This window comes from Urocitellus parryii, chromosome 12 (assembly GCF_045843805.1).
Source record: "Urocitellus parryii isolate mUroPar1 chromosome 12, mUroPar1.hap1, whole genome shotgun sequence".
NCBI classification, from domain to species: domain Eukaryota; kingdom Metazoa; phylum Chordata; class Mammalia; order Rodentia; family Sciuridae; genus Urocitellus; species Urocitellus parryii.
Window position 1 is genome coordinate 59,464,804 of NC_135542.1, and position 23,268 is coordinate 59,488,071.

Sequence of the window (23,268 nt, forward strand, 5' to 3'; positions counted from 1 at the left end):
GGTCAGTTGAGATGTCTCAGATTTCTGGTTGAGGGCTTTATGATGGTATAAAATTCCCAGTATGTATGTGTCAGTAGTCACTTGTAACAAACATTGTGTATGTTTTTAAAAAAGAGTATCAGGCTGATGGAATTCTATTAGCCTCCTAGGAGGAAACATCTTGAATAGGAAACATAGTGGAAAATGTCCATCTCTACATAGAACCAGGAATTGGAGCAGTAGTCAGTAGTCAGCGTTGATACTGGAACTGACACTGGGCAGTAAGTCAAGGAGAAAAGGTGGCTTCTTAATCTGTTGTTGAAAGATACTTAGAATGGAAATTCACATATCCACAGTGTACTAAGCTTTCAGTATCACTGAAGAACCCTGTAGGATTTCCTCCCCACGTGTGCATGTCTGCCCCCCTATGAGGCTCCTTTTTTATATGTGTGCTTTTCCTTTCCTTTTATTTTTTTTAATATTTATTATTTTTTTAGTTATAGGTGTACACAATATCTTTATTTTTATTTTTATGTGGTGCTGAGGATCGAACCCAGTGCCCCACGCATGCTAGGCAAACGCTCTACCTCTGAGCCACTACCCTGGCTGTAGGTGCTTTTCCTTTTCAAGGCACATTTTTCTATTCTTAGTTATAAAAGGGACAGAGGATAGCCTTGACATCAACCTTGAATTTTAAAGAGTAGCTTTCTTGGGAGTGAGAGGAGCTATGCCTTGGAAGACAGAAAAGCAATAAGAAAAGAAAAAGAGGGAAATGGAGTGGAGACAGGGAAGGCTGGCTCTGTCTTCCTCATTTGTTAGGCCAGACATCTGCCCTGTCTCTACAAGTCCAGGTAGGTAAAAGCACACATTCAGTGTCAGGACAGAGTCTCTCAGCCATCGGGAGATATTGACAGACTTCAGGAGCAGAACAAGAACAAAGCAGCACCGTTTAAGCTGTGAGAAGCCATGGCAGCCGGATGGGGCTTTGCAGACAGGCTTTCAGAGGTGGCATTCACACCAAGCTGAGGCTTTGGAGGCAGAGCTCCCGCCTCCCTTAATAAGGCATTATACCATCATTAATGCTGAGGCATCCTGTCTAGCCTGACCAGAGCCTCTGGTCTTCGTGTTCCCATTTTATCCTGCCTGGGCTTCTTGTTCTGAAGGGGCTGAGGAAACTGCCAGAGATCTTAATTTCCTGAGGATTAGGCTGTTACAGAGAAGTCCCTGTGGTATGGAGACACAGGATGTTCCTAATAGGAGCTGTCTCCTCTGGGGCCCCAGTCCCAAAGCCCATGGTGTGCAAACAGATTACCTTGGTGACCCATCCCCGTGGGCCTGCCATCTATCCTGTCCCTAGCATGTTTATTCACCATGTCTCTCAGCCCCAGGCTCTTGCCTGTGTGGGTGGGCATCCTGTCAGCACCTGGCTGGTGGACAGCACCACAGCCATCCCTGACCAGAAGTTGCTCTTCTGACCTCTTCAGCCACTACCCCACTGACATAAAGGTTATTTTTGTTTTGGTTCGTGTGTACGTTTAGCTGATGTTGCGATGAAGGAGCTTCGCGAGCCAGTCATTTTTAAGCTAGATTCTAAGCAGTTTTAAATATTATGAAACAGATTTGAATAACTATCAGGAAGAGATGCTGGTGACAGGCTGAAGGAGGAGGCTGAGATGGTGACTGTATATCATGATAGAACCACTGCAGCGTTCCCTGGGGGACCTGGCTTTTGGCCATTAGCTGAGTGACCCATTAGTCAGTCATCTGGCATTTCTGAGCCACTCTTCATGCACATGTAAGAATCCCTGAGAATATTTTACTTGTCGGTTGACAAGTAAGTCTTATAGGCAGAATCATTCCCACATTTTTATGTAAGAACAACCATATTGATTCCCCCTTGTGGAAAGGATTAGATTGATTTGTTGAAAATTCTAAGTTATAGAACATTTCAAAAGAAGTCTAAGCTTTCCACTGAAAGTTCAAATGTATGGAAAATCTAGGTTCACAGATGACTAATGGTTTTCTATATGTCATTGTTTTTCTTAAAATATCCAACTTACTTTGGTGTTTCTTGCATGGTAGTTGATTATTAACTATTTGTGAAGTTAAAGACTAGATAAGAATCTTCCAGGTACTTTTAACACATAGATGTAGGGCTTTGGAAAGAAACACGTACGTTGGTTATAGGAGTGTTTCTCAAGGGTTTCTTCAGAATGCTTTATTTACTTTCACTCTTCAAAGGGCAAAATACTTCCATTGTTCAAACAGTTCATGTTCATAGTGACCCATAGGAACCTTATTGCCAAGGTTTCTGGTTTGTTCCCTATGTGTCCATTCTTCTCTTCTTTCATAGATATAAAATTTTAGCTAGGGAGATGGCCACCCAGAACATACTTCCTAGACTCCCTTCCAGGTGGGTATGACCACATGACTAAGAACTTTTGTGATGTTAGCAGAAATAACAGTGCACATCCTGTCATGTAGAGTCAGACCTCCCCTTCCACTTTCCCCACTGGTTGGAATCCTGTATAGATCAGGCAACACACTAAGGGTTGAGGAGGGTGGGTGGGTGGATGGATGGATGGATGGATAGAATGTAGGTCCTTAACGACTTTGTGGAGCCCAGTTCTCGTAACATATGTAAAGTTAAATTTTGTGACACTGCTGCTTCAAATTTTTAATTATTGAAATATGAATTTGAGACAGTTAGCTCATTAAAAATTATTTTGATGCCCTTTGACATTTTTGAAAGTGGAAGACCGTCCTAGAACATGGGAGCAGTACCAACGCTGAACATGGTGTCCACTTTGGCAGCAGCTGTGACTTCACCTCACCCCTGGAAGCCCTTGATAGTTTGCCTTCTCTCTCTGTTATGCACCTTCCTCCTTGGATTCTATCTCAGGATAAAAATGGCAGGCTCCGTGTGTGCTGCCATTCCCTGCAGAAGAGGATGAACTTGGGTGGAGCCTCTGTTGTTCAGGTCTGTTAAGCATGTGGCTGTCTACCCACTTATACTTACAGCCACCTCTGCTTGGTAGCTGTAGAAAAGACAGGCAGGCAGGACAGAGGAAAGCACCTTTTCCTGGGAGGAGGAGAGAGAATGGCACAGCTTACAAGAGACTGAGGCTTTCAAGCAGATGAGGTCTATAGCAGCTGCTTTCAAAGCATGCTACCTGGACAGCAACCATAGGAACCTGTGAATTTGTTAGAAATGCTCCTCCTCAGGCCTTACCACAGATCAACCACATCGGTAACTCTGGGCATGAGATTCAGCAGTCAGCTTCAGAAAGCACTCCAGCAGGCTCGGGTTTGGGAATCAGTAATCCAAGGAGGGTTGGAAAGCCCGACAGTGGCACTTACAAGGAGAATACTTTGATGAGAGTCCTGGCTGCAGAAAAACTTCATCTAGAGGTAAAAGGGCCAGGTGAGGAATGAATGAGGAAACATGCTCTTCAGAGAAAGTTTAAATAGGCTGGGGTTCTTGTGGTGCTCCGAAGAAGAGTCTAGAAATGGTTCCTTCTGTGTTTGATCCCAGGGGCATATCTGGCCTTATCTTCTGGTTCAGGAATATTGTATCAGCCAGATATGCAGAAGTTCCTTCACACCTCATGCGGGAATTGTGATTCTCAAATGGCGGATATTTTTGGAGTGGAAAAAGGTGCTGTACTACAGTGAATAGGGCGGACTCCTTTCTCCCACCTCGCCCTAGAGGACAGCTTTGAACCAGGAGCTAGGCCTTTAATGGCTACAAAGAAAAAAAAAAAAAAAAGTATGATTTCCATGTAAGGGCTACCAAGAATATAAGTGCCTATTTAATAAATTATTTTTTGAAATGCCTTTTCCATTTTGGTAGTTGAAGTTTGAAAAATGTTTGGAGTACTATAATTATCATTTCTGGGAAAAAATACACATTGCAGTATTTTTGTTTTTTGCTACAGGTCAAGTTGTAGTTCAGGATGGAAAGTAAACACGTCCCTTTGCTCAGCTGCAGCTCACATATTTGTAGTCTGTGGGTGCCCTCTTGGCGGTTGTGGTGGACCAGGGTTTACACAGTGGGTACACAAAGGACACAAAGAAGGCATAGAAACATGGGGCCCTTTCAGGGACTTGTCCCGCTGCAAGTCTGATTAGGAAGTTTGTGCTGGAGCTGAAGGAGCCGTCTAGAAGGGTGGAGAGGCCTTCAGAGAAAGTCGTGGGAAGGGAATGAGGCAGTTCTCAGAGGCCCTGATTGCCTCTGGGGAAGCCTTTTTCTAACCAGGGAAAGCCCTAGCAGGGCAGGTAGAGATGTTGGGAGGCCTTTCTGTGTTCCTGTGCTTTGGGATGTACTCATTACCGTTACATGTCACCTTTGTATGTAGTGAAAGCTGGCGAAATATCTCCAGGCAGAACTACCTATATGAAGCAGTTTCCTTCCCTCCAGGTGGAGTGCAGTTCATCCTTTCAAAAGGCTGCTGCTTCTTAAGGAATTAATGAAGTAATGGAAGCTAAAAGAGAACTGATGCATGAGTAGAACCTTTGGAATATTAAGATGATTGCATGGGGCATGCTATACTAAATGTGTGTAGGGGGTCTGTACCTGTGTTTGGGTCTGCCTTTCATAATCAGCTTCACCTTTATCGATAATTATGAGTATTAATGATGGGATACCTGCGTTCTGGGACATTGTGTTAGGCGTTAACTTTAAAACAACTAAGAAGTAGAAAGTATGAGAGCCTTAAAGTTCTCTGTACGCATGTTTATTTGTGTAAGTATGTACACATAGGCATACATACACACTTATGAACATACAAAAATATGAATTTTAAATATTTTTTATATAAATAGATTACATATCTGTATAATATTAAAGGTTACAAATTTGGTTATTCTCTAAAACAATATTGTAAAATAAGTGTCTTTAGGCCCTAACATCTGGGTATTTCATGAAGCCCTGTGAAATTAGGTGGCTTGCTGAGGATCTTAAAGGAGTTATAAGTAATGCACACACACACACACACACTCTGAGGTCTCTGACTCTAAGCCTAGATTCTTTCTAGTAATTAATGATAATGGTGATAGTCCTATCAAGAGCTACTCTGTTGAGCACTTAAGATTTGCCAGGCATTGAGTTACCTGCAATATCTGTTAACTTGCTCAACTCATAACAATCTTGAGGAAACTCTGACCCAGAAAGGTCAAGAAACTTTCCTGAGATTACATAGCTAGTTGTAGAAGAGCCATGATTTGGACATAGTTTAGCTTGGCTCTTAAAGCTTTCTGGTAAACCAGTTAGCTATATTGACTCCTAAATAAATAAATAAAGTCGCTAAAAAGTAACCTCACTCTATTAAATATCATATTAGTGGTTCTAAAAAGTAGATTATCTCTAGTAAAACAGAAATTAAAAAGAGAAAAGGATGAAGAGGCAGAAAGAAATAAATGGCCCAAATATATTTTTTTGTCTATTTATAATTTTAGCCACATGGTTGTTTTCAGCATGTGCAAAAACCCTTGTGAGACCTACCAGTTGCAGTTAAGTATCTTGCAGTTCTTTATTTTCTGCTGCTGTCGTCAGCAAGGACAGAATAGCAGCAGCATATTCTGCTGTTCTCTTTACCTGTCCTTTTTTTTCATGCTGTTCTGCATCCACTCCTTATTCTTGATATATCATTTTAATTGCACAAATACAGTCACTTTCAGGAGCCTCTGAAGATCTCAGATCAGCACATAATATTCTTTAGAGTCCTTCTAAAGACTTTTGAAATCCATATATCACCTCTGGGGCTCAAGTTTACTGTTCCTTATTCATTTTATTTTATTTTTTTTAAATCACAGAAGACCACACTTCATCCTGTACTCATAAAATCCAGAGTGTCAGGAAATCCTGGTGTTTTGAAAGAACATGATTGGTTGCTCCGTTAATTCAGCAAGCATTTGTTGGTCTTCCTTGAATGAGCAGGAATCCAGCCTCATGGGAACCCAATTGAATAGAAAGTGCTCCTAGAAACCCTGGCTGGATTATGTTCTTCAGAGACATCCACAGTGTCAGCCTCTTGTCTTACAGATGAGGAACACCAAACCTTTCATTCTCATGTATTTGAAATCTGACATTTTATTGTACTTTTTTCAAATCAGTGTCATCATTACCCAAAGGAAGAACTAATTTGAAGCACCTATTTCTCAGTGAAGGAAAGATCAAAGTGTAGGAGACATCTCACCCAAAGTCACAGGATCCCTCTGCAAAAGTGAGGGATAATGTTTGTGTTAGATAATGGACGTTGCTTTCTGTTAAATACCACCTGGGAGTTCCTCATTTCTACTGTTTATGCCACTGTGACATTTTCCAACTGTTAGTAAATAGACTTGTTAAGATGCTACTAAGCTTACTCTATAAATTTAGTTCATTTTAAGTTTTCCTCATTAGTCATTTGTCCTATTCCCTAATAAGTTAGACTCTTCTTTTGTGGGCTAGTGGTTTTGACAAAAGGGGATGAAGTGTTCAGAGAAGACTGTTGTTTATTAGGTAGCATTAATCATTTTAAAGCCAGTTTTTTGCACATTTATCTAAACCATCCTTAGGTCTTATTTTATTGACAGATTTTTTTTAAATGCAAATTCATGGTTACATTTTAAAATTAGTTATGATGTATGAATATATGAGTATAATTGAATGACAAATCTCCCTGGGAGTAAACTGAACATGTTTTCCTGGTGTGAATTAACAGATGATGAATTAAAATGTTTCTGGACTCAGTTCTAGTGAACATTTGTAAATTACTATCTAAAAATCAGTAGGATACATTCAGGCCATATTTTCCCCACTTTTTGCAACTAAACTGTCTATCATCAGAGGCAATCTGAGATTTTTTTCCCCTCCTCCCAGGTAACTCTGACCTTTTGCAGGAAGATTCCAGAAAAGGCTGGTTGGTTCATATTTCCCAAGAAATACAGAGGTTTTGATTTACCTGGGAGTATAGAGGATGGGGTGAGCAAGGGAACAAAGAACTGTGGGGCCACCTTGACTGTACATTAGCATCACTTGGGAGTGTTTAAAAACAATACTGATATGGGGGAAGGGGTCTCATACTTTCAGTAATTCTGATTTACCTAACCTGTGTGTACTTTGAGCTTCTAGATTTTCAGTTCCCCGGGCAATTCTATTGTAGAGAAGGGTTGAGAATCATTATTCTGGCAGGAAGTTTCCCAAACTATAGTATGCATCTGGAAGGTTTTTCAAACAGATTGTTGAGCCTTACTCTCAGAGTTTCTGATTCTGTAGGTCTAATGGGGAACCTCAGTTATTTGCATTTCTAGCAAATTCCTAGGAGATGATGATGACAGCGATGACAACTGAGAACCACCACTCCTGAGCAGCTTTTCTCAAACTGTACATCTTACTAAAATGCAGACTCTGATTTAGTAGATCTACCAGCAGACAAGTTCTGTGCAATTCTAACAGTTCTGAGGTGATACTGAGGGTGCTGGCCCACTAAGAGCAGCAAAATTCGAATTGCATGCATCATCATAGCCCATTTCAGTGAAGTCCTTGGTGTAGAAAAATGTGCGGTTCAGGAGATCCTCGATTTACCTTGTGGCTGCAAGTGCAGCTTGGAGCTCTTGGTGGCAGGAGGGATCTGGAGGGTTCAGTGCTCCTTTGGCACTTGGTCACCCACGGTTTGCCAGGATGTTTGCATATGCCTTTGGTCAATCTCGGATATTCGTAGTGAACTTCATTGTAAAGATTCTCAGTTTGCTTGAAGGAGTGGAGCAGTGGTTCTCAGCCTGAATGGTGCGGTGGAATCACCCTGGGAACTGTTGAAATAACACCAATGCCCATGTTCTTCCCCTGCATTCTGATTTAATTGGTTTGTGGTAATAACCAGACAGTGGTGGTCTTAGAGGTTTGTAAGTGATTTTAATTTAATGCACAGGCAGTATCAAGAACCACTGAATTAAAGTTTCACATATTAGAGTCTTACAGATCATTTAATGTTTTTTTTCCCCCTGTTACATTGCCTAAGTTGTATTCCATTGTGAAGCAAACAAACTTTATTAGGTAATTGAGGACAGTTTAATATGTCGCCTTTAACAAACCATCAAGAAAAGTCTCTACTAGGTCCTGTTGCTATTAAATCCTAAATACAGAGTGAAAGAAAGTGCTGGGAAAATAGAGTGGGTGTTTCTGAAGGAGCTGAAATATGAAATATTTCTGGGACTGTATCAACAAGCCTAATTTTTTCCCCTTGGGGTTATGATTGTACGGAACAAGTCTTCACAGCAAAGCTTGCCAAAAAAGGTTATGATAAAATCATGGAATGTGAATGAGTAGAACTCACAGGGTAACTTTAGAGGAGTCAGTCTCTAAGTTTAAAAATACAGGGGTGACATATGTATTACATTTGTAATAGAAATTTTCATAATAAAATAATGCTGAATACAAGAAAGCTCCTTCTTTTGTAGCGTGGGATGTCTCTGAGGCCAAGGAGCAAATGAAATAGCACAGCCAACAAGAAAGTGATGAGGACTCACCAAAGACCCTCAACCTCTTTATCTTTGCAAATTAATTTTGTGCTCTATATTCAAGCAAATAAGCAGCGGTTGTCTAAACATACACATACCAGATGAGCCAACTAGGAAAGCTGAAGCTCATTTTGCTTTTGGCCATTATGGACTAGTGAGAAAATTGTGGACTTTGGCAGCTCTGCCCCTTGCTTTGTGACACCAGCCAAGTGTCTTCATCTCTGTGGAGCTGTCTCCTCATCTGTCAAGTACAGATGAAGACGTAATCTCTTCTCAGAATGAGTCCAGGCAGGCCTCTCTCACAGGAGGTGCTCTGCCTGTAAGAATTGAATCCTTAACAAGAAATACTAGCCACCAAAATATTTTCCTTATGAGTTCTTATTGGTATTTTCTACCTGTTAATTATACAATTTAGATTTCTTAATAGTTGTGAAGTATATATTTCTTCTTGGAGAGTTGGCTCTCTTGCCTAATAACCGTCCCTCCCCCCTTACTGTTTTCCACCTCTGGAATGTTCTTGCTCTGTTACTTGCATGCCTTCTTTATTTTATTCAAGTCTCTATTCAGATGCCTTATCCTCAAAGAACCTCCCCCCTTCTGAGAATGAGGTGCACTCAAATCACTGGTGATGCTTCAGAGCCTTTATCCCCACCTGGCATGAGGCTGTGTAGCTGTATGTGGTGTCTGTCTGCAGCAGAATTGTAAATCCAGTAAGTCAGGGACTTTGTTTCGTGCCCTGCTCTAAGCCCTGATCTTGGAATCTTTGGCTGATGGAAGTCATTCAGTTAATATTTGTCAAATAAATGAGTGGAAGAAAGATTGAGAGGACTTTGTGGGTTGCTTTTCAGTAGGTAACCATGAGGATACCTGATTCCCTATCTCACCAACTGGCTGAGGACCCCTGGATGCCCCAGGCCAATGCCACAGTGACTCTAGGTCTCCAGATTCTAAAGCACAACTGGGTGAGGTGTGGGGGAGACCAGGATCCAGGGCTCTTTCCCTTTTGGCTTTATATTCGCCCTGCTAAATCTTGTGACAGCAGATCTAATCCAGATTTGAGAACCCTTGAACTATCTCTGAAAGTAGGTGGGATTCCTAGGATTGTCTCAATGGATGTGTCTACCCGGTGTGGTATGTGAGAGAGACTGCCAAAGCACTGAGCGCCCAGCTGCATTGATTCTGCAGTTGACTTCCTAAATTTTACTCTTTTTTTTTTTGCCACCCATTTGCCTATAGTAAATGTGTAGCGTATCAGTTTTTATTTTAAGTGACCATTCAAGAGATTTTGAAATAGAAGGAAGGCTTTGATGTCATGTGTGGGACTCTATAAAATTTAAATAGAAGAATCTGGCAGTGTAATTTTTATCTTATTTTCCCTTCTTTGCATCTAGTAAGTTTTCATTTGCTCTTATTTAAAGATGTTTTTAAGCACAAAACTTTTGAATGCATTTGTTGCTTGCATATCATGATTATACTTCATTGACATAGGGACCTGGAGAAGGTCTGGAAATACCCATAATAGAGTCACATGGGTGGAAGTGACTAGGATTGAATGGATATTCCATTACTATTGTAAAATGACTTCATGTTGGGTGACTCTGTTAGTATTTTAAGGGCTCACCTCTTAAAGGAATATTATTAATATGGTTAAATCAGCTTTTTCCCCTTAGTTTCTCCTATTGCAAATCATATTATTCCTTTAGTCTTTCTATAACTGAGAAAAGTTTGTTTTCTTTTTTCTTTTAAGATGCCAGTTGCAATGTTGCCCGGATAACCAGATTAAATTAAGTATTTTATATATAGAATTGTTTTTGACACCATAGGGAGACGACGGTGAGAATTCTTTTCAAAAAGATAAAAATTCAAAAGCCCTTTGATGCAAAAGTCATGGTGTGGCTATTTTTTTCTTCTTTTTTTTCCCTTCATGCAAGAAAGAGAAATAGAAACATCAGTGAATAAATAAAAATTTTCTGGGAGAATTTATGTATTAGAAGCAGCTGAGAAGGAAGGTATTAGAAATATAATTCCTGATAACTCTGCCAAGTTTGAGTGACTTGCTGGGGATTGAATGCTGGGTGAGTAAAGGTTCTAGGTAATCCATTGAGAGATGAATAGAATGTTGAAAGAAGGTGGGAAATAAAAGAACTTAACAATTACAAAACAAGAAAACTATAGATTTTAGAAATCTAAATTCTTTGAAAATATAATTTTATAATTTGCCAAGTCAGCATAATAAGCTGAAAGCTTTATGCCTGCCAGCCACAAAGTTAACAACATAGCTTTGACAAATTAAAGTAGAAAGTGTTAGAAATACTAGAAGTTACTGGTTCACAAGAGGAGATTTCTACAGATCCCTCTTGAAAATCAACCAAAAATGGAAGGTCCCAAGCAATGACCTTCCTAGTATCTCATTTAATTATGACATCTGAATGTCGTAATTTAAAAGCTCAATTTAATAGATAGGCAAGTTTGTATCCAGTAAACAGAGGAAACATTATCTTTTCAAACACCTATATACTTTAAAATTGACCATAAGCTCATAACACACATGTGTGCCAAAAATGTAAAAAATTTAAGAAATTAGCAAGAGTAGAAAATTGTACCACATGTATTTCCTGGTAACAAGCAAGTAAAGTTATAAAATCAAAAGGGAAAACTCCCCAAGACTTCAAAGCTGAATTATAGATCATTTAGGAACAAGTCACACTGAGAATAATGCTGTAAAAAATTAGAATTAACTAAAGCAGTATTTGACGAAGATATTAAAACCATAATTTAGTTTCTACTCTCATTTAATCCTGTGTCTTTAAAAAATATTTTGCATAGAATAAAGAAGTATAATGCTGAAAAATTAACTCATTGAATGAGTTTGTGTAGTGCTGAAATGAGAGAGTGAGAAGTAGTAACTGATATTACTCAAGTTTATAAGTTTAAAAATCTTGAAATGTTAGGAAGTCAAAGTTAACAGGATCTTTAAAAACCAGGCTTATTCTAAGAATACAAAGATAGTATAACACCTACTAATGGATATTAATAAAGAAAAAGCCAGTATGATCCTCTGGAGAAAAGTTGAAGCATTTAATAAGATAGAACTTTCATTTTTAATATTCTTATATCCTTCCGAGCCATGCTATCCCACCCCTATTGCCAAAGCAGTTCTTAAGAAGAAAATCTCTCAAGGCTTGAGCTGCAAAACATACTTCAAGAGGTGATAGTGTTGGGATTGTTAAAGAGACTGCAAAGTGGAAAATAGCAAGAGCCGATATGTTGGGTTTTAATGGAAACATGGTTAATTGAGTCATGTTTGGAAAGTCAGATTATACATACTGAGTATTTGTAGAATAAGAATTAGTAGTAGAATGTGATGCATAATGTTAATTACAGCAAATGAGTAAGAGTAGGAATTAAGTGCTATTTGCAGTGAAAGTCACAGAGCTTCTCTTAATTGTAAAACAGTGGTTTTGTTTGCCAAATTAGCAGTCTGCTGAATTGTACTTTACCAGCTCCAACTTGATCAGTACCCACAGTCAAGATTTGCCATCTCCTCCCCAGCTCTTTGATTTATTCTGCCCCACTCAACTGGGAACCTGGGGTTGCAGTTCCTCCTTACTTAATCATGTTCTCTTCTCAGGGCAGTTCCTTGGGGTAACAATATGAAGGTAGGATAGATGGATCCTCCAAGATTAGAGTAACAAATCCTTTTGGGTCCAGGAAAACAAGCTTTGTATGCCCCATGACTTGTGCTTTGAGATAAGGCTGAGTAAGAGGGAGCCAGGAATCTAGCCAAGCCGGGCAGCTTTAACAGAAACCACAGTTCTGATCAAAAACAAAGACGAGTCCAGAGAAATCATCTACCTGGGAAAGACTGGCCAATCCAGGGTTGAACAGTACCAGCACCAGTGGCTCCTGAGACAGGAGGAGTGTTATTACAGAGGGGCATGAATGGCACCTGAGGGGTCAAGTCTCAAATCATCATGTCCATTTACTAGTAACGTGATCTTGGGCAATTAACTTGACCTGTCCAAACCTCAGTTTTCATAATCTGTGGACAGATAACTCACTGTAGGGGATGATTGTGACATTAGTACATGGTGTGCATGTTAATGAAGTCTACTTTGAGGACAGAGGCTGTTTTACTTTCCAGTCTGCTTTAAACTTCATGGTTTTTTTTGTTTTGTTTTTTTTTTGTTTTGTTTTGTTTTGGGATATTAGCATGTTGACAGCAGCCCCAAGAGAACAGAGGCCAGCAGTTGAATGTTGCCCCCAGGGAAGCATAGGTGCCCGTGAAGTAGCATTCTGTCCCACAGGAAGATTAGAGAGCAGCCATAAGTTAGGTGGCAGAGGGCAGGTCACAAGACCATGAAGAGTCTAACCACCCCAGCTCGAGTCTAACCACTCCAACTCACCTGCCACCCAGCTGTGGTAGAGAGTGTGTACACCTGACTCCTTCCATATTCTCTCTCCCAAAGCCTTTCCAACCTCCTCCTGTGTCTGCCCTCTTCCCAGGTGTTCTCTATTGTTGCCCAGGATCTTCAAAACCTATTCTAAGAGGAGATCCATTTTTCTGATTTTCCCCCCTTCCTCCTACATAATCAAAGCTCTGATTTATCTCACAGTTAGAGCAACCAGGCTTTAAATTGGCCCGAGGGCCTCTAGAGGATCAGGGTCCCCTGTTGCCCATCTAACCTCCTCTCCCTTGCTCTGCTCTGGTGTCACTGGCTTGCTGGCTCTGCCTGGGACCCAGGTGTGGCTAGCTGTTGCCTCCGTGGGGATGTTCTTCCCCTGCTTTCTCCATGACCCGCCCTCACTCCTTCAAGTCTATTGGGCTTTCCCATCGTGGCCATTCTACCAGATTGTAAACACCCCTCCTTTCAAATGCTCCAATTCCCTCTTCTCTGTTCCACTCCCCATAGCACTTGTCACTCTTTACTATTATATAATTGTTTGTAATATTTATTGTTTTTTTTTTCTGTCACCCTCCACTGCCTTGTAAACTCTATGAATAGTAAGGCATCTTGTTTTTTTTTCCTCTTTATTAATGTACCCAAAGCCGTGTACTTGTGCTCAGTCAGCATTTTTGAATAAATTTCCTAGAACAGAATGTGTGCTTGGTCCCCTGTACTATGTCTTGACTAGACAGGAAGGAGGTGCCCAAGGAAGATGGCCAGTGAAATAAGAGATGCATCAATCCAGTAAGAAAAGGGCCAGAGAAAAGGAGCAAGCTTGGTTTTGGAAAGAGATTTACTTTTGAGGAATCAAGAGCAGAGTGAACTAGAAGTGGAGGAGGCCTGGGTCCTGGGTTTAATTTCACCACTGAGCCTAGGCGGGTCACTTCAGCCTTTTGCCACTGGTTCTTTATCTACGAAAGGAGGAAACTAAGCGAGGTGACCTCTTAGGTCTGACCCTACTGTGTGATCCTATTTCTGGGTTTTACTCTAGGAAAGACAGAGCTCTGGAAATGTGGCCCACGCCACACAGCACTGTTTTCACCCAGCATCTTCCCAGCTGCCCTTCAAAGATCATGGGGTGCAGGGTTCTGATTTATTTCCATCTTTTCCTCAAGCACCTTATGTTGGTAGAGGTTTCTTAAAAGCTTAAATCAAGAAAGTGAGCTGTGGACTGGGGCTCAAGAAGCTAGGGTTTTGCTACCAGTTCCTAAAATTGGCGGGTAATACCCAGCTTTATTTTCCTCATCATCTCCAGAATCGAGGTTCCTCTTTAGGGGATGGTAGACTATATTAAAGAAAAGAGAAGGAGGTGCATTCAATGAATCTCTGTTAGAGAGAGAACCATACCAGGTGCCATTTGGGAGAATTGCTTGGGAATTTGGCTCATTCGCTGTTTTATTAAGCCGCCACATTGTAGAATGGCAGGGTCTTCATAAGTTCCATCTCATCGGAACTCAGGAGTTTGGAGATAGAGTTCTTCCATGTTGATGGTCATGCACGCTGTTCACGGTCTCTGAAGAAGCCAAGATTCATTTGTGTGGGTCTGTTTTGATGTCCAACCATTCGTGTTTTCAGAGAAGAACCCTTAAAACTCTTGACTTCCAATATGTGTCTGTTAGTCCATGACTGCGTCCATGTCTGTCCCGGTGCATCTTCCCTTCACCTCTCTTTCTTTGGGGCATTGCACTAGACCTCAGTGGTTCCACATGAGAGAGCAGGAAGATGCAGAAGAAGGGAACTCGAGGCTCCTATTCTAGTGTCCTGGTTGGCAAAACTAAGTCAAAGGGTTTTTACCAGGTTTCTTTCTCGGCCCTCCTCTTTGGATAGTAAATAGCTCCTCAGGACTGTCTGTGCTTCTGACAAAAGTGCCCCCACCCCCTTCCCTGGGCATGAGCTAAATTCTTTCTCTCCCATTTAGAAGAGAAGCCAGATTGCTCCAAGGCCCGCTGTGAAGTCCAGTTCTCTCCACGTTGCCCTGAAGATTCCGTTCTGATCGAGGGTTATGCTCCTCCCGGGGAGTGCTGCCCCTTACCCAGCCGCTGCGTGTGCGACCCTGCGGGCTGTCTGCGCAAAGTCTGCCAGCCGGGATACCTGAACATACTAGTGTCAAAAGCCTCAGGGAAGCCGGGAGAGTGCTGTGACCTCTATGAGTGCAAACCAGGTACGCGCGAGCTCTGTCTCAGCAGCCTGCATCAGAGGGTAGCAGATCCCTCCTCAGCTCCCCGCGGCCTCTCCTTCCCACAAAGATGGGCATTCCTCCCCAATATGCTGGGAGTCGGCCACTTCAGGCTAATGGCAGCCTGACGTCTGGCCTTAATCAGAACCAGAGGGTTAATTCACTGGTACATGAGCACCTTCAGGGAGGGAGTGTGTCTTTTTCTCTTTTCTTCTCTTTTTCCTTCTAAGTCTGCTTAATGGGGATGTGAGATTAAGATTAATGGTGCTACGGCTACCTGCTTCGTTCCCCTTGAGAAAGTCAGAGTCCTCATTTGCAGATATACCTGTCGCTTCAAAGTATTATATTTGAAAGCAGTCATCACACATAAAACAAAGTTATTTTTAGTAAACATACCCATCAAAATGCCAGAAGTTTTATAGGGAAACCCTCAACCCCAGTCTTCCTCCTTGCCAATTCCCCACCATCCAGCACCTTGACTTTATGGCATGTGCTAAGTCATCTTTGACTATTTACTCACCTTCTTTGCCAACGTTTGATTTGTTGTCATGTCTCAGCTGTTTCTTGCTTTACATTATTTCTAATATCCTTGCTCTTGTGTCAGCATTTCTCATGTGGTCTGTGAACACTTTGGGGTTATAGTGATTTCCTGTTTGCAAGTTTCTAATGATTGGTCGGGATTTGTTTCTTTCTTTTATTTTGGTTTTATTTTTCCTGGTAGGTAAATGCTTGAAGCAGAGCTACCCTTATCCATCTCTTGAACTTGTTCTAGCAGAAATACCTCCAGCTGACCATCACCATCCACGTAACCACCGTTGGTCTAACTCTGCCTTCATCTTAACTCTTCAATGTTTTGTCCCCACCTTTTCTACAGGAAATTTGAGCTAGGTTGCAGTTTCGTAGCATTACTGAAATAAAAATAACCAGCACTGGGACTGGGTTTCTTGGGAATCAAGGAAGCTTGGGAAATTTGTAAGAGTCGATACTTCATTGTGGGACTCCAGAATGCAAGTAGATGCCACAGTAAATGGTACCTCTCTGTTTGCCCCTTTCAGTTTTCAGCGTGGACTGCAGTACTGTGGAGTGCCCCTCTGTTCAGCAGGCCGTGTGCCCCCTGGACAGCTACGAAACTCAAGTAAGACTCACAGCGGACGGCTGCTGTACTCTGCCAGCAAGGTTGGTTTGCTCTCAGTCCATCAAGCTTTTTTCTCTGTCTTGTATGTTAGCATCATGTAATGTACAGTTTCAAGCATGCCGCTTGTTTTCCCTTGGGAAACCTAATACTTTCCTGTTTCTCTGGAGAAATCACTGAACTGTTACTATGACTTGGTATTTACATAGGTCTTTCCTCAGATCAAAGCCAGGTGTCATCAGGTTAAATCATTAATCCTCATAGATTCTTCCTGTAAGGGTGCTTGTGCACTGTGAAGGCTGGGAACTAGACAGGCAAGTCTGCCCCTCTGTGTAGGTAGGGAGGCAGGCAGTGAGGTGTCTCAGGAGTAGGCATGTGTTTTGATTCTCTGCAGAGAGATCTTATAGGTGCGTAAACAGTGACTCCAATGTGATGAAACATGGCATGCTTTGTAGAGCTGCTGCCCAGGACCCTTGACACTTGGAGTCATGCATCTACCCAGGCCCATTTCTTACTGAGGCAAAGAGGTGTGTGAATTCCTATCATGTTTTGTGGAATAACAAACACATCTCTCTTTGGCTTCTTGTTGCGGGGAGAGCTACTATTGTGCTAGTTTAGTAGCAAGACATCTGCTTGGCGGTGTAGAACTGGGCTTCTCTGGGACTCAGTGTTCCTGGGTTGTATTCTGAACAGTCCACAAAATACCACCATGGACCTGGCCCTTTGTATTTTTGCTTTTGTGGCAATTGTGTAGTGACCCACTGGGTTTACAGTCTCTTCCCTCCACCTGGGATGCCTGTCCCTCTTCTCTGCCATGACCTCCCCTCCATCATTTGCAGGCCACTAAGTCATCTTTGTGATAAAGTCATCACATTTCTTTCAGTTGTTGTGCACATGTAATATCAGTTGTTAAAACCATGCTTATTTAACTCCTTTCCTAACCTCCTCTCCCTTAGTTCAGTCCCAGTGCTAGGCATTTGGCATCTGGGTTTGTTGAATGAGTAGGTGTGGTTATAGAAATGGTTTGGTAAATTGAGACTATATGTGGTCCATAGTTATGGTAAGTATCAATTTTTTTGTCTGTAATTGGAGTAGACATCCAGGATTTGTTCTGATAATTACCTTTTTCTTCTTTCCTCTTAGACTATGTTAGATCTTTGGTATCCTAGGATTCTCTCAAAGTGTCCTTCATACTATACCATACAGCAGGTCCATTTTTTTGTGACGATGATGTGCTAAAGTGGTACAGCACCTTCTGATGACATTAGAATGTGGTCATCTTTGTGAAGATGTTTGGGAAGGTGTGAAAGGCTGCACACCTGTGAGGTTATTGCTAATTACTTCAGGAGGCGAATGGAGCAGTCCTAACGGTGCAGATGTTCCCTCAAAGTTTCCTTGAGAAGGAAGAGGCGGCACGTTATATTGAAGAACCTAATTAATCAAAGCCAAGCCAGTTGTTAACTAAGAAGCCCTTGAATGAGGTACAGGGACCACTCTCAACTCAGTTATTAATGCAGTACAGTACCAACTGCATATGGGAGGCACAGTGGAGGGTTTGAATGGATAGAATCTATAGGAACACATGTTAAATCTCAGTTTAAGGAAAAAAAAAAAAAAACAACTTCCTCACAACTAGTGATGTTTAGTAATGATTTGGGCTACTTCCTGAGGCCACCTGAGCTCCCTGGCATTGGAGCAGTTTCTTTTTGTCTGAATGGGCATCTACCAGCCATGCTCAGAAGAACTGTGGTATTGGAAAGGAGGTTCAAGTAGAGCCCTTCCTTTCATTCCCATGCTGCTTTGATTCTAATAACCGTAAACCTTAGGATGGTTCTTATTTTATTGATACAATTTTGATTTTGGCATTCAACTGAGGAACGGTCAGCATTAAATGTGCCTCTAATGATGAAATTGAGAGTAGAGAGAAGGAAGTCGTTCAGAATCCCACAGTAAATTATTTGCAAAGTGGTAAGTTCTCACAACTCTTTGGTTTCCTGTATTTTAGGTAGTCAGTGACCCATGCTCATCCCTGCCCCTGCTCCTCACACAGGCTTTGTTCCCTCCTAATCAGGGCCCTCCTAGCGCTTCTGGCTCTGAGTCTGCATTTGCAGTCTCCTCTTCCCCAATAGCCTTCCCCTCCTCTTTCACCTGGGCAGCCTCTGCCCAGTTCAAGACTGTCTTTCCTTCTCTTTGGAGGGTCTCCAGTCTTCAGCCCCTAAGGATGATATACACAGTCCTCTCTGCTCCCTTATAATTCCCCATTTATCTCTTTATCATAGTGCCTTTTATAATACATGGAAATCATTGATTTTTTTTTTTTTTTGGTCTTTGCATTCTGTGTGATTCTCAAGGAAATGGAGTGTTTGTATGTAGCTTCGAGATGTAATATGTCAACCTACATTTATTGGCAAATGGATAAACTAGCAGACCCTCTCTCAGCCATGGTGACTTATAAGTTGAAAAGGAATGACTACTTTTAGTTTATTGTTGTCTCCTCCCCTCTTTAAGTGGCAGTCCTCCTGTCTCTTTTCAGAACCCTGGCTCTGTTCCCTGCCTCCTCCTTGAGGAACCAGTGCTCCTCCATGCTGCAGAAACCTTGCATTCCAAGCTCTGCACTCACCTCTCACAGCATGAGTCACCTTTATCTCTCCATTCCACCTTTTCTAACATCACTCATCCTGCAGGATTCCAATTAAATTCCACTTTATCCACTTGTGCTTCAGCCCCCACCTGTCCCACCCCCTCGGAACTCCCAGTGCGTCCTTTTCTGTGCTGTCAATTAATCATACACTTCTTTGCACCAATGCTACATGCATAAAGTCTTGTCTTACCAACCAGAGGATGTTTCTGGAGGTCAGCACTTATGTCTTTCCCTCCGTGTATGCTTGAATACTGAATGAGTTTGTAAATGCAGAATATGCTCCGGCTATGACTTAACCCTGTTCAGCCTGGGGTAGTGCATTAAGTGGGTTCCCACATAGTTAGGAGGGTGATAAACAGACTATACTTTGATAAGAGAATAAAATCCCAAGCAATCATGTAAAAATGGAAAATAAAAGGAAGAAATCCTAATGTGTGGTAATAGTTGGTAGTATTTTAAATGAAAAGAAAAAAAAAAACATGTCATTCTATGCCATTTTGTGAGCCGTGTCAAATGCTCTGTCTTTATGGGCATGATTTTTAGGTATAAAGAACATTATAGAATATATAAAATCTCCTGTTGTGATTATTTGACACTTACTTGCATATTTATAAAGAGCATTGGTAAGAACTTAGAGCATTCTGAGAGCAAAGCTGTTAATTGGAGAATGCAGGGGGGGAAGCTTTTTACATGAAGGCCAAATGGTGTGAACTGTCGAAACTTCAGCAGTAGAAATTTACCTTCAGTGATAGTAACAACTCCTTTGGGTAAGGATTTGTTATATTTTCACGGGTTAGAAAAGGAGTTTGTGCCCCTCCCCCATCTTAAAGACTAAATTCCTTCCTCCTCCATTCCCACCCACGTGGAATTGCCATTCCCAGTGAGACTGTCTCACCCATTCAGGCCCCTAACCGCTTGTTTTCATTCATTGTTTCTCATTCAGCCAAAGTGTGGCAGACACTCCCCTCTCATGGTATAGTCCCTGACTGGCACTGGTTGGCCCTCCTGCCTCAGGTTTTTCTATGTGTAGATTATTTCTTCTTTTCTTGCAGTATCTCCAATTTTTCTTAATGGCTCATCCTTCACTTTTGGCTCTTCTGTATGTCTTCTTCTCAAGAACTCCATCCTTTTTTAGACATCGTTCTTTTAACCATTGTTAATTCAACCTGGTCTGGGTCTCCAGAGAGCCTCTCAGGTCTTTTTATCTTTTCTACTGGCACTAGGGCATTATGTCACCTGCAGGCAGCTCCTCATACCTGGAGAGGGTGAAAGCAGTGAGAATTAGTGGCTTTAGGCTGTATACCAGGACAGAACAAGAAGGAAAACTGGGACCATCCCTGGGGTTTTTGACACTTCTGTTCTTCATGTGGGTGAGACAGTATCTACACGAGAGTGTATGGTTTTTGTGCGTGTACAAATGTTGTGTGCATAAGGGAATTTATGACAGAGAAGCCTTTGTCATATGCACTGGCACACCTGACATCTTTGCAGGGCAGGAAAAACATGTCCTTAAGCAACATATAAGTAACAACCACAATCCCATTAAATGTGGAATGTGCCTTACTGTTTACAGAGCATTTTCCCTTGTGTTATTATTTTATCATCACTCTTAGCTCTATGAGGAATTTGCAGATATGAAAATTAGGTTGAAAGAAGAAATTACTTGCACAAAATGCTCCTTGGTACAAGGGACAAAGCAGTTCTAAGTCTTTAGCGCAGTTTCTTTGCCTTCTGTGCTCCTTCCACTGCAGTATCTTTTTTTTTTTTTTTTTTTTAAGTAGTTCTTTTTCTGCTGCAGTATTTTTGATAACAATGGTTTTGGTTGCTGTTGTTATCTTTAAAACCAGGAAACAAATCAAGGAATAGGAATTTATTTCTCACTGACTTGTTTGTTTGTATCCGCATGGTTCAAATTAACAAAATTCACACGCTTCATTTATTCTTTGCTAGGTAACAAGCTATCCCCCAAAGCAGTAGTTAAAAACAACAAGGTTTATTATTTCTCATGACTCTGTGTATTGACTGGGCGGTTTTGTGGTCAGCTGGCTGGTCAGCTGGGACTGGATATATCATCCACGTGTCTGTTAACTGGGATGGCTACAAGGGCGCCTCTCTCCATGTGGTCTTGGATCCCCGCAGCCCACTAGTGGCAGGAGTGAGAGGAAGTAGCAGAGCCTTTAAAGACCAAGACTTGGCAGTCACACATCTGTTCCGCCACATTCTTATGGTCAGAGCCAAGTCACAGGATAAGCCCTATCCAGAAGGTGGGAGAGTAGAGTCTACCTCTTGGTGGAAGAAGCTTCATGGAATTTGTGGCCATTTTTAATCTTCCATAATATATAGTTAATCAAACTAGGTGCCTCCTAGATTTTATTTTAAGATTACAAAACATTGGCAAAGTGCTACGGATGTCTGACCCTTTTCCAAAGACTAATTAATGTCCATCTGGCCCTGGGGCTCCGTGTCCTCAAGTGCAACTCAGAGGACACCTTATATTAAGCTCCGTGGTCCCTCAGCACCAGTCTGTTCCCTCCCTCACTTGCCAACCAACAGTTCACTTGGAGAAGACTCAGGAGGCAGGAGCCTCTGAGCACCACCCCAGCTCTGCGCATCATTTAGCTGATCAATAGTTTTACCTCCTCTGCTTAAGGACTGTTCTGACCACTCTAGGTACTGGGTTTTCTCTCATCACACAACAGGGAATGTGAGTTGGAGGATGCCAGAGGATCTACCTGATGAAACCAGGTCATATTTTTAAAAACAAAACTTGGAAGGATCTTGCATAGAAATTCTGCTCTATAGTGATTGATCTTGCCTGAGTGAAATGGATCTACCGGAGGTGGTTGAAGAGTTGACCCACCTGGGCTGTAGGTACATCTGGGAACCCACAGTCTCCTGTGGGACCCAGCCCAAACTGCAGCTCCCAGATTATAAGTGTCTTCTCTGCACCCCTCACTCTTCAGTGCTTCAGTTTGCTTAAGTCTACAGAACTCACTTTACCTCTCTCATGCATCTCTCAGATATAGGCTTAGGGTGGACATTAAGTAATTATAATTTTGGACAACAATATCTATACACCTTACTTTTACTGTAAGTCAAATGTGTTTTTTTTAAACCTTATACCTTTTGATAAGTAACTTTTTATATTTTTATTAAAAAGATGAATGAACTTAATATTACTGATAGTCACCCATTCTGTATTTATGAGATTGTCTTAAATTTTGTGTTCCAAAACATTCTGTTATCAGCTTCTGTCTATAAATATGCCTTTCTTAAAAATTATTGAGAAAAATCCAAGCCAGTTATTTTGAGGTAGAAATAAATTAAGTCACTGTTTATGATGTTCAAAAACTTAAAAATAGGGTTTCTTCTGGGTTTTGTATGCTGTGGAAAGTCAGGTTCCCAAGCTTTCTCCTGGCTCCTGCCTTTTCTCTGACCAAAGGGCCTGATTCTCTTCTAGCAGCTATATTTGGGACTTTTATCTCTCTTGCTTTCTGAAGTTCTGTACCAAAAAATTCCATTTTATTTTTAAATCAAGACTTAAATGTGTGGTTTTGTTGTTGCTGTTGTTGTTGTTTTACTTCCTATCTCCAAAGTAATTAAAAATTTTAGATTATCTCTTAGCTAAAATGTTGACTAATGTGTGCATTCTCTTTTCACCAAAAAAATTAAGTAACGTAGATTGAGATTTTCAGTGCAGTTCCAGTTGAAATTCATAGAGCTCAACCTGAGAGGAAGGTTGTATCACTCTCCTATTTCATAGATGAAGCATGAGGAGCTGGAAGGTCTCTGCATAGTGAGTTGCAACAGAGCCAGGCTGAGCAAGCACAGATCATTGGGTTGCACTGTCCCCCAAGGTCCTGAGTTCAGTTACCACCAGCCCCTAGTCCCACCACCCAGGGGACCTGACACGACGTATTCTGCACATTTCCTTTATAATCCTCTGTAAGGAAATGCAGACCTGTGCATAAACCATTCAGTAACTAAAAGTGTTCTCTCTGCATCACACAAACTGGATGCTTAGAGAGCTGGAATCCGGGCCTACTGCTTCTGCATGAATTTGGACATCCATGTTATCTGGGTCTATTTTCTTATCTGAGAAAGAAGGAGGGGAGGAGATGATCTCAAAAGTAACTCTTAAGTAACTTCTATCTCTAGATACTTTGGCTTTTCCGTGCCCTTTTAGAGAGGAGGGAACCCAAGCCACTGGTGTTAGGAGATTCCTAGGAAAGGAAGAAGAAGGTCATTTTTAGAAATGCCTGGGACTCAGAAGGGAACCATATATGGTTTGCACAGTGATAGGAAAGGGGTTGAGTCCAAGGAAAATCCTAATATTACTTTTTATTCAAATTTTCTTTAAAAAGAAAAAAAAACTTAGGGCAAAATGAAATAC

General features: G+C 41.4%; 1 protein-coding gene across 4 annotated transcripts in view; it reads left to right on the plus strand.

Annotated features, from left to right (window-relative positions):
• Crim1 (cysteine rich transmembrane BMP regulator 1) overlaps nucleotides 1–23,268 on the plus strand; it is a 179,247-nt gene that overhangs the window by 62,922 nt on the left and 93,057 nt on the right. For 3 of the 4 annotated variants that reach the window (XM_026405877.2, XM_026405879.2, XM_026405878.2), the window contains exons 3-4: nucleotides 14,845–15,087; nucleotides 16,158–16,278. In XM_026405877.2, coding sequence (XP_026261662.2) covers nucleotides 14,845–15,087; nucleotides 16,158–16,278 — 364 coding nt within the window. The remainder of the gene's footprint in view (nucleotides 1–14,844; nucleotides 15,088–16,157; nucleotides 16,279–23,268) is intronic. The other variant, XM_026405880.2, reaches the window with a different exon arrangement.